Source organism: Neophocaena asiaeorientalis, unplaced genomic scaffold (genome assembly GCF_003031525.2).
Source record: "Neophocaena asiaeorientalis asiaeorientalis breed wild unplaced genomic scaffold, Neophocaena_asiaeorientalis_V1.1 scaffold198, whole genome shotgun sequence".
NCBI classification, from domain to species: Eukaryota; Metazoa; Chordata; class Mammalia; order Artiodactyla; family Phocoenidae; genus Neophocaena; species Neophocaena asiaeorientalis.
Genome location: NW_020175221.1, coordinates 1205063 through 1222611, shown reverse-complemented (window position 1 = coordinate 1222611; position 17549 = coordinate 1205063). Strand labels below are relative to the sequence as shown.

The 17549-nt window shown below is 34.8% G+C and overlaps 1 protein-coding gene and 1 pseudogene across 2 annotated transcripts in view; both read left to right on the top strand.

The window, feature by feature from the left end:
• KIF2A (kinesin family member 2A) overlaps positions 1-17549 on the top strand; it is a 34480-nt gene that overhangs the window by 700 nt on the left and 16231 nt on the right. Inside the window, exons 3-13 of one of the 2 annotated variants that reach the window (XM_024765335.1) lie at positions 7458-7512; positions 8494-8616; positions 9182-9282; positions 11041-11136; positions 12826-12880; positions 13270-13432; positions 15510-15600; positions 15700-15763; positions 16346-16437; positions 16803-16945; positions 17249-17453. In XM_024765335.1, the coding sequence (XP_024621103.1) occupies positions 7458-7512; positions 8494-8616; positions 9182-9282; positions 11041-11136; positions 12826-12880; positions 13270-13432; positions 15510-15600; positions 15700-15763; positions 16346-16437; positions 16803-16945; positions 17249-17453 (1188 nt within the window). The remainder of the gene's footprint in view (positions 1-7457; positions 7513-8493; positions 8617-9181; positions 9283-11040; positions 11137-12825; positions 12881-13269; positions 13433-15509; positions 15601-15699; positions 15764-16345; positions 16438-16802; positions 16946-17248; positions 17454-17549) is intronic. The other variant, XM_024765334.1, reaches the window with a different exon arrangement.
• On the top strand, positions 2532-5450 carry LOC112413388 (poly(A) polymerase alpha-like; annotated as a pseudogene).

The window sequence follows — 17549 nt, the reverse complement described above, 5'->3', positions numbered from 1 at the left end:
AAACAATTCTTTCTGCCATCTACATGCGTGTATATACACACATACTTTCAAGGATCGAACAGTTGTCTAATTCACAATTATGACGATCATTAGGTAAGATCCTAGAAATTCCATGCCTGATTAGGATTTTTCCTAAGACTAATTGTTTCTTAGGAGACATGGGTCAAAACCATTTGCCTGCTAATAATATTTGTTGAGTGAATACATATGACTTTGATTAAAAAAAAATGAGTTTCTTATTCATAATAAATTCCCATTCTAGTAGTCTTTTGAAATAGTAATTCTGCTATTTACATTTATTTAAAAAATGGGAAATGACAGATTGTAGTGTAACTATTTCTGTATTATCTGTGAAGAATAATTTATTTATAAATTTTAAAACCATGCTATGCCCCCCAACAGTTTTATCTTCACAAAAATAAAAGGCATGTGATTTTTATTATTTTAAAAGATAATTCCTCTTCCTCTCTATTGAAATGTCTCTGTGTTAAAACTTTGTATCAGAATACAACTCTTTAAATCAGATAGTCCCTTGCAGTTGTTAAATCTGCAATTCTTTGTGTTCAAAATTCTTACTACATGGACTTCCCTGGTGGTACAGTGGTTAAGAATTCGCCTGCCAATGCAGGGGACATGGGTTCGAGCCCTGGTCTGCGAAGATCCCACATGCTGCGGGGCAACTAAGCCCTTGCACCACAACTCCTGAGTTTGCGCTCTAGAGCCCGAGAGCCACAACTACTGAATCCACATGCCACTACTGAAGCCCGCGCAGCTAGAGCTTGTGCTCTGAAACAAGAGAAGCCACCGCAATGAGAAGCCCACGCACCACAACGAAGAGTAACCCCCACTTGCTGCAACTAGAGAAAGCCCGGGTGCAGCAACGAAGACTCAATGCAGCCAAAAATAAATAAAATAAATTAATCAAAAGTTCTTACTACATTGTTGATTTTATCTTCTACAAAGATTAATATGACATGACTTTAGCCCTATAGGAACTCACTATCTTGCAGGGAAGACATACATATAAGCATCCACATATAATATGATATAAACTCAACAATATCAACAAAACATTGTGCTTTTTAAACCATGCATATGACCATAAGACAGATTTTCAATGTATATAAATTCAACATATTGAGAGTCACTACTTACAGGTCATTAGTTAGTTACCCCTTGTTAGTGGACTGTTTTTCATACTTGGCTTCACAACCTTGAATGATCATCATAGTTTATCCTTCTTGGAATAAGCAACTTTTGGTGTGCATTAGAATCACCTGGAAATTTTTTAGAATATATTGATTCCTAGACCCACTCGCAGAGATTCAGTTTTATTTTATCTAAAGGGTGGCCCTGGGATTTCCCTGGTGGCTCAGTGGTTAAGAATCCACCTGCCAATGCAGGGGACACGGGTTCGAGCCCTGATCCGGGAAGATCCCACATGCTGTGGAGCAGCTAAGCCCATGCACCACAACTACTGAGCCTATGCTCTAGAGCCCATGAGCCACAACTACTGAAGCCCGTGTTGCTAGAGCCTATGCTGTACAACAAGAGAAACCACCACAATGAGAAGCCCTGCAGCGAAGAGTAGCCCCCACTCTCTGCAGCTAGAGAAAGCCCACCCGTGCACAGCAATGAAGGCCCAATGCAGCCATAAAATAGATAGATAGATAGATAGATAGATAGATAGATAGATAGATAGATAGATAGTTTTAAAAAAAAAAGGGTGGCCCTAGCATCAATATCCTTTTAGCAGTACCCATCTGATTTGAACGTGCAGTTAGCATTGAGACCCACTGCATTATTTGATATCTTTTTTTTAGGTGAATAAAATAAAGTCTTGGTAAATAAATAATAGAACCAAAAACTTGCTGCCCTATCTATGCAATGTTGAAGTCTTTGAAAGTCTAATGAAACCTTTTAGTAAAAACCGACAGTGTGCATTTCATAGTATTTTGATGTTTCAGTTTAACAATGGGCTGTAAGTTGTCTAAAACTAGTATTTTGTTATTTACCCCTGACATCCAGAGATGAAGTGTATTACATGATTTTGGCAGGATAGCATGATGATTAAAAAACACACACTTTAATGAAATTACTTAATCCTTCTTTGCTTCACTTTCCTCATCTGTGAAACCAGAATAGCAATAATAATGATGTCACAGGGTTGTTGTGAAGATTAAATGGATTAATACATATAAGGTCCTTAGAACAGTGCCTGGCTCGTTTTCATTCCTGAATATTTTGGGGCAGTGGCGGGATACTCATATAAAAAAAACTTGAATATTGATGACATTAGTGATAGTTTATCAGAAGATAATTTTAGTTTTTCATCATTTATTTTTTCCCTTTTTTTCATTTAGTTTTATATTATTGTATGTCTACCCACTTATGTTTAATTAAAGGAAGCTGAGGCCATGTTAGGATGAAGGGGAAGGAGGAGAAGTGCTTAAACATCCCCCCACCCCCCAACCTCGCCTCAGTGGATCTTGCCCAGGATGGCAGCGGTTTCAGGGGGGTGGGGGGGGAGTGACTGGGCGTTGCCACCTCAGGAGACATGCCAGTTCCAGTTACAACACAGGGATCACCGCAAACACAGCCGCCACAGAAGCACTGTGGCATTACCTCTCCCATCAGCTTAGCAGCCCCCAAGGAGACTGACTCCCTACTTACACAGAAACTGTTTGAGACTCTGAAGCCCTCTAGCGTTTTTGAAGAGGAAGAGGAGCTTTCTTTTTGAAGAGGAAGAGGACTTTAATTTTGGGAAAATTAAATAACCTGGTAAAAGAGTGGATATGAGAAATCAGTGAAAGCAAGACTCTTCCACGATCTGTAGTTGAAAAGGTTGGTGGAAAAATTTTTACATTTGGATCTTATAGATTAGGAGTACATACAGAAGGTGCCGATATTGATGCATTGTGTGTTGCACCAAGACATGTTGATCGAAGTGACTTTTTCACCTCATTCTATAAGTTGAAATTACAGGAAGAAGTACAAGATTTAAGAGCTGTTGAAGAGGCACTTGTACCAGTTATCAAACTGTGTTTTGATGGGATAGAGATTGATATTTTGTTTGCAAGATTATCACTGCAGACTATTCTAGAAGACTTGGACTTAAGAGATGACAGTCTGCTTAAAAATTTAGATATAAGATACATAGGAAGTCTTAACGGTTGCAGGGTAACCGATGAAATTTTGCATCTAGTACCAAACATTGACAACTTCAGGTTAACCCTGAGAGCTATCAAACTGTGGGCCAAATGCCACAACATCTATTCCAATATATTAGGTTTCCTCGGTGGTGTTTCCTGGGCTATGCTAGTAGCAAGAACTTGCCAGCTTTATCCAAATGCAATAGCATCAACTCTTGTACATAAATTTTTCTTGATATTTTCTAAATGGGAATGGCCAAATCCAGTCCTATTGAAACAGCCTGAAGAATGCAGTCTTAATTTGCCTATATGGGACACAAGGGTAAATCCCAGTGATAGGTACCATCTTCTGCCTATAATTACACCACCATACCCACAACAGAACTCCATGTACAATGTATGCGTTTCAACACGGATGGTCATGGTTGAGGAATTTAAACAAGGTCTTGCTATCACAGATTAAATATTGCTGAGTAAGGCAGAGTGGTCTAAACTTTTTGAAGCTCCAACTTCTTTCAAAAGAACAAGCATTATATTGTACTTTAGCAAGTGCACCAACTGAAAAACAATGCCTAAAATGGGTGGGCTTGGTGGAATCAAAAATCCAAATCCTGGGCTTCCCTGGTGGCTCAGTGGTTGAGAGTCCACCTGCCGATGCAGGGGACACGGGTTCGTGCCCCGGTCCAGGAAGATCCCACATGCCACGGAGCTGCTAGGCCCGTGAGCCATGGCCGCTGAGCCTGCACGTCCGGATCCTGTGCTCCGCAATGGGAGAGGCCACAACAGTGAGAGGGCCGCGTACCGCAAAAATATATATATATATATATATATGAATCCTGGTTGGAAGTTTGGAGAAGAATGAATTTATTACACTGGCTCATGTGAATCCCCAGTCACTTCCAGCACCCAAAGAAAATCCTGACAAGGAAGAATTTCGCACAACGTGGGTGATTGGGTTAGTGTTTTAAAAAAACAGAAAACTCTGAAAATCTCAGTGTTGGTCTCACCTACGATATTCAGTCTTTATAGGCAAGCAATAAACAGCAAGATGTTTGAGGTGGACATGAAAATTGCTGCAATGCATGTAAGAAGAAAGCAACTCCATCAACTACTGCCTAATCATGTGCTTCAGAAAAAGAAAAAGTGTTCAACAAAAGGTGTCAGGTTGACACCTCTGAATGACAGCAGCCTTGACTTGTCTATGGACAGTGATAACAGCATGTCTGTGTCTTCACCTACCAGTGCTATGAAGACCAGTCCATTGAACAGTTATGGCGGTTCTCAGGGCAGAAACAGTCCTGCTCCAGCTGTAACAGCAGCATCTATGACCAACATACAGGCTACTGAAGTTTCTGTGCCACAGGTAAATTCCCGTGAAAGCTCAGGGGGTACATCAAGTGAAAGCATTCCTCAGGCTGCCACACAACCAGCCATTTCTTCACCACCAAAGCCTACAGTCTCCAGAGTTGTTTCTTCAACACATCTGATAAACCCACCACCAAGACCTTCAGAAAATGCAGCAACAAAGACACCTAATCCTATAGTAGGAGTCAAAAGGACATTCTCACCTCATAAAGAAGAGAGTCCCAAGAAAACCAAAACAGAAGAGGATGAGACAAGTGAAGATGCTGTCTTGCTTTGAGTGGGCATGATAAAACAGAAACAAAGGAGAAACTTGATACAGAGACAAGTACAACTCAATCAGAAACCATTCAGATTGGGCTTCCCTGGTGGCGCAGTGGTTAAGAATCTGCCTGCCAATGCAGGGGACACCGATTCGAGCCCTGGTCTGGGAAGATCCCACATGCGCAGAGCAGCTAAGCCCGTGCGCCACAACTACTGAGCCTGCGCTGTAGAGCCCACGAGCCGCAACTACTAAAGCCTGTGCACCTAGAGCCCGTGCTCCGCAACAAGAGAAGCCACTGCAATGAGAAGCCCATGCACTGCAATGAAGAGTAGCCCCCGCTCACTGCAACTAGAGAGAGCCTGTGCACAGCAACAAAGACCCAACGCAGCCAAAAATAAAAAATAAATTTATTAAAAAAAAAAAAAGGAAACCATTCAGACAGCGGCTTCTCTGTTGGCCTCTCAGAAAGCATCCAGTACAGACCTTTCTGATAGCCCTGCTCTCCCTGCAAATCCTATTCCTGTTATCAGGAATTCAATAAAACTGAGATTGAATTGGTAAAAACAACCTCAGGGGTCCATAAACAATATCTGCCAACTCAACCTGTTGTCTTCAAATGCTAAGAAAGGAGAATGGAGGGTACAAGACTAGACACGACTGAAAATGGATTTAGGTTTTTTTTGTGACCTCCCTTACTGGACTAATCAGCACTTGATCAGAAGTCCAGGTTAGTATGTGAAGCCAGGAGTACTGTGATTATTGTGTTAGCAACAGTTGCATTAACTATTTCAAAAAATTACTGCCTTTAAAAAAAAAAACCTCAAGCTGTATTTGTATTCATAATTGACATGTGGACTGGGTTTATGTTTGCTGCATTGTTTGGAAAATTTGCAATACAAGCTGGCATAAGAATTCCTTATTCCGATGATGCACTTTTATGTATTTTTTTTATTAGAAAGTAGAACTAATTTTAGATTTTCAGCTTGACAGATTTTCATTTTTTCCTGAAGAATTTCCTTTACCATTAGTTTTCAAATTGGATGCCATTGTGCAGTGATGCACTGTTGTACTTCAGAGAAAGGATAAGAGTACATCTAGTTCAGTCCCTGTGAGGTAGCTGTAACCTTTAAAAATGAAATGTCAACTCTAGGGTATATATTTGACATTGAAAGAATAATTAGGAGATACTTCGTTTTGATGGGGTCATGATTAAGAGATGCTATATTGGTTTTGTTTATAGAATTGTTTAGAGTGCATCCAAATCAGGCATCAGCCAGCGAATATTTTTCTTTGAGCTTGTTAAAGCTCCACATTCTTTTGCCTTCAGTATCTTGTCTTTGAAACAAAGGTTTTGCTCCCTCCCCGTTCTTTTTCTTTTCCCCTTTTTGCTTGTATGCATAAGGTAGGACTTCTTTCATAAAAAACGAAATGCCAGTATTTTCTTAAGCCATGATGTGAAAGCAGTGACCCTGTGGCCACATGGCACAGAACACTAACTTTTGGTCCCATGGCTGAAATTTTAGGGTGACTAAAAATAATGCCTGTGAAACATGGTATCTATCTTGGATGGCCATTTGATCTCTAAATATGAGGAATTTTGTACGCTCCACAAAACTCCTGTCTATAGTAGATTTTCAATTTTAAACATGTGGGCAAAAAGGCATTTTCTCCAAGAATTTTAAACAAATTTTGATTTTTAAATGGTTGACTAAAATTTGTCAGTAAATTTTACATGTAGAAACGTTTAAGAATCATTTCTAGCAAGCACTTGACATCTAGTCAGCTCTCTACTCCTTTTTTCATTTTGTTTTATCCTATCAATAAATAATTCCACATAAGTAAGCAGCAGTGCATTCATCTTTACAGAATATGAGGGATGCCAGATGTTGATAAGCTTAGTTATTCTTTCTTAATCTGGACAAAGCAAACCCAACAGATTTTTCTGATGAGCATGTTTTATGAATCCTCTATTGTGTTCCATTCCATCACCCGTACATTTTTCATGTTAAACTGTAATTACTTAAACTCTTCCCCTATCCTTCTAAATTAACTTTCCAGAGTTGGAGTGTAGTCTTTTCCCCCTTAGACTATGCATTAATTGAGGCTTTCTTTTCACCATACTTTATAATGTCTAGTGTACAGTACTTCTACGTCCCACATCTTTGCTCTGCAGTCACCTTGCCCTTCCTCCTACCATCTAAGAAGAAAAGATGGTCAGACTAACAGGTGAAGTCTACAAGGTGTCTGTGTGTTCTGTGTAGCTTCAGAGTTAGATTGAAATTGCCAGGTACAGATTTAGTCTTGTCATTTTGTTCACACATTGGGGAAAAAGAATTCAGTTTATTAAACATTTCATGTAACCGCACCCAAGTTTTGCCAAGCTGGGAACTTGGACCTTTTCTGTGTAGTGACTTTTTAATTCTAGTTTTCATAACCTGGAGATCAGACTGTTGGTTTCGCATGATGTGCGTAGTGTCTCATGACTAGAGTTTGCTTTGTTTTATAGTATCTGTACTCCTTGTATTTTTCAAGAGCTATTTTGTGAGCAGATGATGTATTTCTCCATTGAAACCACAATAAAAAAAAACAGCAAAAAATAAATAAAGGAAGCTGATTATGATAGACATATATATGAGGAGTAAAGAGAGAAAGTAAAATGAACATTTTCTTTTCTATAGAATCGACGGACTGTGGCTTCTATTAAGAATGATCCTCCTTCAAGAGATAATAGAGGTAAAAATTTACCTATTAATTTTGCCTATTGCCCTGACAAGGTAAATCAAAAGTGAATATTACCCTTGACGTTATTATTCATTTAAACTTTACATAGCTAATTTTAAGATTGATATCGTCTTGATTTCCCAACACAATAGTGTCAGTGATATAAAAAAAATGATTTATAAAGGTATGTGATGAATGTGAAACTCCATGATATATGCCATTTTGAGGCATCTTATTTACCCGATAATTTTTCAGATTTGAGGAGAGTATTATGAGAAAGAAAGGAATGGGGTAGTAGTTAATTGATTTCACAAGGGTAAGTTTAGTCATTGTGATATTTTTACATTATTTTCTGGCTAACAAACTTCCAAAAAATGTCATGGGTAACTTAGAAGACAAGTCGAACAGGTATCAATTGCAGTTAATTTCAGGTCTCTCATATGTTTTCAACTAGGTGATATAAAGCACAGTTCATTTCTTTTCTACTATTCAGCAGTTCAGAATGGTCCTTTCTCATAGTGATGTTTCCTCTGTATGTATGGATGCTGAGGCAGGACAGGTGTAGGTATTAGAGGAAAGATTGGAGGTAGAGGGAAAGTCCTGCACTTTCAGCACTATTCTTTGAGTCTTGTGAAAATTTATATTTCTTTGTAAAATGTGATATTTATATTTAACTTAATATTGCTTTTTCCACTTTTGTAACATCCACAGTGGGAAATTCTCTGTTGAGGATTTGCATATTTGACAAGCAAAGAGTGGGATTTAGAACAAAAGGAGGGTTGCAGGACTTTTATGTTTTTACTTGCTGTATTTCTGAATTGTGTAAGTTTTTCAAAATGAGAATGTGTATAAAATCTGTATTTTGCACACTTTTTAAAAATTATTATTTAAAATCAAGCTTGGCTTGGTTTTTTACAAATTATTCAGATTGAGTTTTATTTATTGAACATAATTGATTATTACATATATTTTGAAATTTTGTTTCACTTTCAGTGGTTGGTTCTGCACGCGCGCGGCCTAGTCAACTTCCTGAACAGTCTTCCTCTGCACAACAGAATGGTAGTGTTTCAGATATATCTCCAGTTCAAGCTGCAAAAAAGGAATTTGGACCCCCTTGTATGTAAATCATGTATCGAGGATTCAGTCATTTTAGGCATACATGTATTTTCTCTTGGTCAACTTTATAAGTCCCCAAATTACAAACTTAATTGCATATTTTATTTTTACCATTGTGGAAAATTTTTTTTGTTGTTAGTTTAGTCTGTTAATTGGGTTTTTAAATGTATATTTTGGAGGAAACAATTTATAAATATAAAACTATAACAATGTTTCAGTTGCTTTGAATTTAAAATTATGGCCAGATAATTTTGACAGATGTTATAAAAGAAATTCTTATGCTTCTTGATCATTTCCAATTCAAAGATCTTTGATTCTAAACCAAGAGATGACATGTATCAATATGTTAGAGTCATTTTTCATGACTCTTATTTGTATATTGTCCTGTTCCTAGCTTTGTTAAAGCAGCTCATAAGTAAAGTTCACATATTTGTCATAGGCATGTTTTGTCACTGTGTACCTTTTTTTGGTGTGTGTGGTAAAATTTCATACATAAAATTTTTGTGTATAAGTATGGTACTCTAAAAAGAAAACTAGGCTTCTACAGCTCATCTATTTCTTCCAGCACGTAGAAAATCTAATTGTGTGAAAGAAGTAGAGAAATTGCAAGAAAAACGGGAAAAAAGGAGACTACAACAGCAAGAACTTAGAGAGAAAAGAGCCCAGGTTTGTAACAGAAACATATTTTGTTTATGCACCAACCAAAGATTAGACTGTGTCAGTGAAAGTGATTGGCTTATGAAAAAATAATTGAGGCATTCATTTAAAGATTCCAATACAGTTCCTTAAATTGATATTGAGGAATAATATAAACTCTTGGGGAAATAAGTTATCGTAACAGATTTTTTACTACATAAACTTTTCAAGTTTTAGTGGGTATGTGTTAGTCCTAAAGCTTGTTCCATTTTGAATAGTAAGCCATTGTGTTACAGAATTCTAATAGATGTATAACATTGAGAATAATAGGATTTGGGCTTTTTAAAAGGACTAAAAATACATTCAGAAAAACATCAAGTTAAGGTATATGGTTATACTATCCATTTTATTGTTTTTCCATGGTTAATAAGTTCAGCATATCACAATGAAAGGGTGGAAATTCGTTGTGTGTTGATTTATACTAGATGTTGAGAGTATCTCTGATGTGCCCCTCTTCTCGTTTCCTTTAGATAGTAGCAAAACTTTACTAGCAACAGAAAAGTTGCTTAGAAGACTGGTCTTTTATCTCTCTACAGGTCTTCACATATTAGAAATTATGCTATTGTACAAATAATTCCTCCATTGTGCTTGCATTGTATCTATTATATTCTCAGAACTTGTTTCCTGTAATAAAATACCAGGATTGTTTCCTTATTTAGGAGTATGTTCAAATGCCCTTAATCATAAAGATGTTGTGTTGTGGAATCAGTATAATATTCAACCTGAATAAATCAACTTATATCTGAAAGTGACCTGAGAATGACCAGTTGGGTTTTGAAATGAATAATACTTGTATCTACTGATACTTAGTACAGATGCCACCTGGTGTTTCCTGTGGGTACTTCATAATATTTTTACATCTCTTTGTGACCTCTTCTTTACATTCTGCTTCTCGGTTGACATAGTTGGTGTTATTTCCCAAAAGGTTAATTGACAGTATGTTACATTAACAGTTTTGAAATTTAGTTGTACTCAAAGCAAGTCTGCATATAGTATATGGGAAAAAGAACCTGACCTAAAATGTTTAACAATTTATACTCATAGCTAGGAGAGGCTGTTAACTGTTGCTATTTGTATCTTAATCTGAATTTTCTCAGTTGTGAAGCAAAATAGTAAATTGCAGTTAGCATGCAGTAGTTTGAATTTTAAAGATTTAAAAAATTATCTTGGCTTTTGATTCCTTTAAATTCTATGTCCTATTGATTTGGGGCTGTATTATACCATGCCTTAGTTATTTTTTAGAGAGTCATTAATAATAGGAAATGAACATAAATGAATCCATAGTTCTACTTTGCTGAAACACTGAATTAGGAATTGGGAAGAAGAATCTGATTAAATGCATTTTTCTAAGAATTTTGGCTTTTCTAGAGTTCTTTATTGATGTTTAGGATGAACACTGTTTTTGTTTTGCTCAGTTTTCTAGGAGAATTAAGGTATACGTATAACATATTTGAAATAGGTCAAAGGTGGTTTTAATAAGGAGTATTTTGTTTGTTGTTAGCAGAAGGCATGTAGACTAACAGAATTGTGTTTTTGAATATGAAAGTGATTCCTAGGCATACTATTAATCTTGAACTCTGAAACTATATCACATCTCAGGTTTGAGTTTGGGCTTGGCTGTTATAAATGACACAACCTATTTAATTTTCAAACCATATATAACATAAACGCAACAAATACTACATTATTGTAATTATAATAAATGATGAATTCTCTGTCTTCTTACAGGATGTTGATGCTACAAACCCAAATTATGAAATTATGTGTATGATCAGAGACTTTAGAGGAAGTTTGGATTATAGACCATTAACAACAGCAGATCCTGTAAGATTCTTTATTAACAGTTGCTCTGGAACTTTTTATGCTGTAAATGAAAACATGTTTGATACCCCCTAAGTTAATACTGTATTTAGTTCTGTAATTTTTTCTCTCTTTATGGGTGCTCCTTCTCCTTCTCTGTTTTAAGAAGATCAAGAAACCGTTGGGAATTCCCTGGCGGTCCAGTGGTTAGGACTCTGAACTCTTACTGCTAAAGGCCCGGGTTCAGTCGCTGGTCTGGGAACTAAGATCTCACAAGCCACGTGATGCATCCAAAAAAAAAGAAAGAAAGAAACCACTCACACTTGCCCTTATTTTCTCATTATTTCCCATAATTTGATACGTTAGACATGCATCTCACAAAGATAATCCACTTCAAAGCAAGCCTCTGTGTCCTTGGTAGGACAGAGCAACAGTCAAGGATGATGTCAGAAGACCCACTTTCCTTTCTGACCATCACTTATACTTTTATCTCAATTCCAAGTTTGTTTCCTCTTGGGTTGGGCTGTAGATCCCACCATCATTCCAACTTACTACTAATTTATTTTAAAATAAATGTTACTCTGGCTTTTAACAATAAGTGATGGCTGTTGAGCACTGCTGTAAACCAGAAATCTAGTGCTTGAAGAATGTTCTGTCTTATGCACCTCCTTTCCTATTGAAGAATGGGAATTTATTGAACAGGGAATACTTTTGTAATTTGTATTTATGAAAAATAATCCATCTGACCTAGTGTACACAGAATGAATTGGGTACACAAAATACATCTGACCTAGTGTATACGGAATGTATTGGGTACACAAAATACATATAATACACCTGTGTTAAGGCAGGTGTATTATATATGATTTAATAGAGTAGTTCATAACATTTGCATCTCATATATTTTACTCCTTGCTACCCTTTCATTTGTTTAACCTACATCTGAGCTCATACTTTATGATAGTGACGAAAACTTTTTCTGAAAAGGGCCTGATATTTTTGGCTTTGAACCATATGGTCTTTGTTACAACTACTCAATTCTGCCTTTGTAGTATGAAAAGCAGCCATAGACAATACATAAATGAATAGGTATGGCTGTTTCAGTAAAACTTTACAAAAGTGGGTAGTGGCTTGGATTAGGCTTTCAGGCCGTACTTTGCCAATTCCTGCTTTATACTAAATATCATTAGAAGGCAAGTATTGGGAACATTAATTTTATGAAAAAATTTAATGTCTAAGAATTGGCATATTCTAAAATTGTTCAAATTATTTTGGCCAATAATCTTCTGAGAACTGTTTCTTGTCTACAGCTAGTTATCTTTGCCTATAATTTTCCCTATAATCAATCTGAAAATATGCCACTTGGTAGGAAATTTTGCTTTTGTCGTATACAGCACATCTTGAAGTGAATAAGGTAGTTTCTTAACGTGAACCTATTGCTACTAAGAGTGGTGGTGTCCTCTACAAAGTTATTTCCTAGTGGTTTACCAAATGACAAAATAAGCGAGTTTCCATTATACTTAGAATTTTTGAAATAATTGTGTCTGATGGCTATTAAAATTTCTTCAAGCTAATTTGTTTTTTAAGCTTACTTATCCTATTTATGCTATGCATAAATTTCTAAAACCTCGGGAGGAAATATTACTTTTTAATTAACTTTTCAGTGTTTTATATACCACTGATAATCACTGGAAAAAAATATTTTATTTCTAGATTGATGAACATAGGATATGTGTTTGTGTAAGAAAACGACCACTCAATAAAAAAGGTATGCTTATTGAGTTCTAATCAAGGGTTCATTTTTGTCCTGTTTGCAATTTATTTTGATAATAGCAGAAATCAGATTGGTTTGGAAGAGTTAAATGTAAATCATTTCATTTGTACATAACCATTATACAGATTTCTATGGTTAGGTCTGTTGATGTGATACTGTTCTAAGAATCTTTGCCATTCCTGGCTTTACAGAAATCTTGATTTTTTTTTTTTTTTTTACTTTGTTGTTGAAATATTCTGTTTACTTGAATGGCATATTTATGGATATTTATATTTACAGGACTTACTACTTTTATCGAAATTCTTACTACTTAAAATAATTTTTGTGCATTAATTCAAATACTGTGAAAATTACTGGGCACTGATTTTCATTTATTCTTTTAGAAACTCAAATGAAAGATCTTGATGTAATCACAATCCCTAGTAAAGATGTTGTGATGGTACATGAACCAAAACAAAAAGTAGATTTAACAAGGTACCTAGAAAACCAAACATTTCGTTTTGATTATGCCTTTGATGACTCCGCTCCTAATGAAATGGTTTACAGGTAGGTAAATTTGTTTTAAATCAGAATTTTGTTCTTATACTGTGTGTTTACCACCACCACTGAAACTTATGTTGATCTTGGCATATCTCTCCAGAGGTGTAATATCCTTTTCTTTCCCCCTGAGTTTAAACAAATAAGAATATTTAATAAACATGATAATGAATTTTAACACGTGTTTTCTTTAATGCTCCCCAAATCAGTTTTCATTAATGATTAACTTTATACACTATATAACATACCATATGTATGGATAAGAAATTTCTAGAAAACATTTTCTGTACCTCTAGAGATGGGATGTGGCTATTTTTTACTTTTTGATCTCTGCAGTAGTGAAGAAATTTGAAATAACTGTTATACATCCGTCACTTATTTGTCTGAATCTTTATTTAGCACATATGGCCACTTAAGGAAAAAAAAGTTCTGTAAATCTACTTGCATTTCCCTAGTTTTATCATTTCTAAGCTTTGGAATAGTTTTAGTACATGAAATTCTTGCATGTTCACATGTTCAACTTACAAACAACTCAAACTTGTATGTGCATGTATTGTGCATTGATATCCCACATCTTTATCCAAATTTAGATTTTTATACATAGTTTGTAAACATTTACTTCTTATTATTTAATAGGTCAGTTTTAGCAGCATTGTTATTTCAGTCTATATTAAATTGTCTTGAGTTACTTGAATGCTATGTTTCATTGCCCTTTTATTTTATAAATTTGACTGGAAAACAGAAAGTTAAAGGGTTAATAAGAATCCTAAGAATTGAAGATGTTATAAATGAGATAAGACCAACTCCACTGGTCTTAAGCCAGTAAACTGGGAGTTCAGCTGTAAAGAAAGAGGACAAAACTAAACATGTGAATGCTAGATAGAGGTATTGTGAAAAATTTGTTTTGAAAGGGAATTATAAATTGTATATTTTTTACTTTTTTGAGAACTGAGTCCTGTCCTCCCCCCACTCCCTTCTCTGCTTCCATTCCTGTCTCATAAAATGTCTGTCTGACTTTGTAATCATTTTTAAGAAATCACTATAAATAAAAGTATGTTTCTGTGTATGTGCTAGATTTAGTAAACATTTTGTATTTCACCCTGTATTTATGCTTCTTAATTTTGCCAATATTGATTCTCTCCCCTTTCTCTTATCCTTAACTTTTATGGATTGAGAAGTTAGCTTTTTTTTTTTTTTTTTGGTCTGATCACTCTTCAGACTCATTTCCAGTTCTTTTTGATTAGAACATTTTTCTGTTCCTTTTGTTCTGTACTTTCTCCAGTTGTGCCTTTAAAAAAAAAAATCAATAGAACACTGTATAAAGTGTTCTACATATATTCTTTTGAAGACTGTGTAAAAAGTAGATTTGTTTTCTATCATGCTTTTAGGACTCTGCTCAATGAAGTATTTTTTTGTCCCTCCCTACCTTTTTATTTTAACTCCAGCAGTGATTATACCAGTACATAATATTTGGGCATCCTTTTCCTGAATCAAGACTATCAGTTCAGAATTCATTGTCTTATAAGCATAATTTATATTTACTTACATTCAAGGAAATTTTACCACTTTTATACTTGTTTAGATAATGTTTTTGTACTTTTTTCCCCTCTAGCTTTTCTGTATTGAGATTACCACTCTTGATTCTGTTTCTGTTGAAACCATTGATACTTTTTTTGGGTTGGGTGGGGGTTTTTAGTTTTGGTTTTGGTTTTCATATCTGTCCTACTTGTCTGGCTGATATTACCATATTTTGTTGTTATTTTTTAAAACTTTCCTACTGTCTTCTATATATTATGTCTTTAGCTCAGTTACTATCAGGTTTTTTTCCCTGTCCATTATTATTGTGGCCCTTGTTTATTTCGGAATTATTGCTCGAAAATATGCTTTAAAGAGCTTTAAGCAATTCTAGGACATGGGTATTTAAAATTTTAAATCAGTGGTCAATTGTGGCCTCGCAGTTGATCCCACTGGTTTGTTAAAAATCTTGGTAGATTTGCTTATAATAACACTTGATATTAGTTTTATTGTTTATTTGTTTAATTTAAATATTAACTGTATGTTCTGACTGGTACATTTTATTTTTAAGGTTTACAGCTAGACCACTAGTGGAAACTATATTTGAAAGGGGAATGGCTACATGCTTTGCTTATGGGCAGACTGGAAGTGGAAAGACTCATGTAAGTAATTCATTACAGTTACATCCTGGTATGAAGCCAGTTTACTTTCCTTATAGCTTAATTCTAAGACCTAAATTCTATTTTCTTTTTAACATATAGACAATGGGAGGTGACTTTTCAGGAAAGAACCAAGACTGTTCTAAAGGAATTTATGCATTAGCAGGTAACTCCCCTTTTTGCATATTATTTATAATATTTTTCTTGAATATTATTCAGGTGGCTTGGAAATAAGATTTGGAAGTACTGTCCAGAATTTTAAGGGTAACTAATGCTATACTTACTATATATTATGTCAGTTTTAGATTAGCAGACTGTTTTGAAAAGAACTGTGCTTTGGGGGCAAAAATCTTGATTATGTTTGTGTTGTAATCTCGCACATTGTTGGAGCTTAGTGTTTGTTGTTGAATAACTGCTTTGTGAAAAGTTTCCATTTGGTATGATTATGAAAGTAACCTTATTATGACCGCCTATAATTTTATGCTATTTATAAAGATAAGTAGTAGCATTCTCTTCTTGAATATGAAGGACAGTGGCCTCTAAACTTTAAATGTAGAAAAACTATTGCTACTATTTTTTTTTGAAAATTAATATCCACTTTAATCTTCATTTTTCTTATTGATACTGTCATTCTAGGTAAACATTAGTTGATTTGAATTGCTTTTTTAAAACAGAAAATTTGAATTGCTTTTTAAAAACAATATTTATTGCATCTTAATAAATTTTCTCCATATGCAATTATTGACAGCTCGAGATGTTTTTTTAATGCTAAAGAAGCCAAACTATAAGAAGTTAGAACTTCAAGTGTATGCAACCTTTTTTGAAATTTATAGTGGTAAGGTAAGTGGAAACTTAAAAAAATAATTTTTTGTTTTTTAGTTTTTTAAATTATGGTTAAAAAATGCATAACATAAAATTTACCATTCTAACCATTTTTAAGCGTAGAAGTTCAGCAATATTCACATTGTTGGGCAGTCATTGCCACCACATAATTGTTATATGTATTTGGAATATTATGTTAAAGTTCTGTGATGAGATTTTTTAAAATTCCCTTTGAAACTCTTTAACTTCAGTATCGATCATTATTATTCTAATAACATTATTACTAGAATTCTCTGAAATAATTTTCGGACTCTGAATGACTCATTTTTATAGAACTATTCTTTTTTTATTTTTAAAGCTAGCTTTCTTTCTTTTTTTTTTAGGTTTTTGACTTGCTAAACAGGAAAACAAAATTAAGAGTGCTCGAAGATGGAAAACAGCAGGTTCAAGTGGTGGGATTACAGGAACGGGAGGTCAAATGTGTTGAAGATGTACTGAAACTCATTGACATAGGCAACAGTTGCAGGTAGCTCTCATTTTAATTAAGAAAGCAAAACAGTTTCATGATCAGTTTTAGATACTTTCAAAAGCAAAGCAAGGATGTTATTCAGCGCATTTTGGACGTAAAATCATTACTCATAAAAACTTTTGAAGTATGCCAGATTAAATTGTATTAATCTGGTTATGTTTGTGTTGTTAATTCAGAATGTCTCTTTTGTATTTAAATAATTAAAACTGAATAGTTTTTTCTTTTTTTAATGAAAATATTGTGGTTTGCACATATAAATTGAACTTTTTACATATCAGAATGTTCTTAATTACATTGTAGAACATCCGGTCAAACATCTGCAAATGCACATTCATCTCGGAGCCATGCAGTGTTTCAGATTATTCTTAGAAGGAAAGGAAAACTACATGGCAAATTTTCTCTCATCGATTTGGCTGGAAATGAAAGAGGAGCTGATACTTCCAGTGCAGACAGGCAAACTAGGCTTGAAGGTGCTGAAATTAATAAAAGCCTTTTAGCACTCAAGGTAAATAAAGTGCATTTAATTGTGAAAAGTCTTTTACTTTTGACTTCATTTTTGTTTACTCAGTTACAAAATTATACTATTTTTTTCCTCATAAGT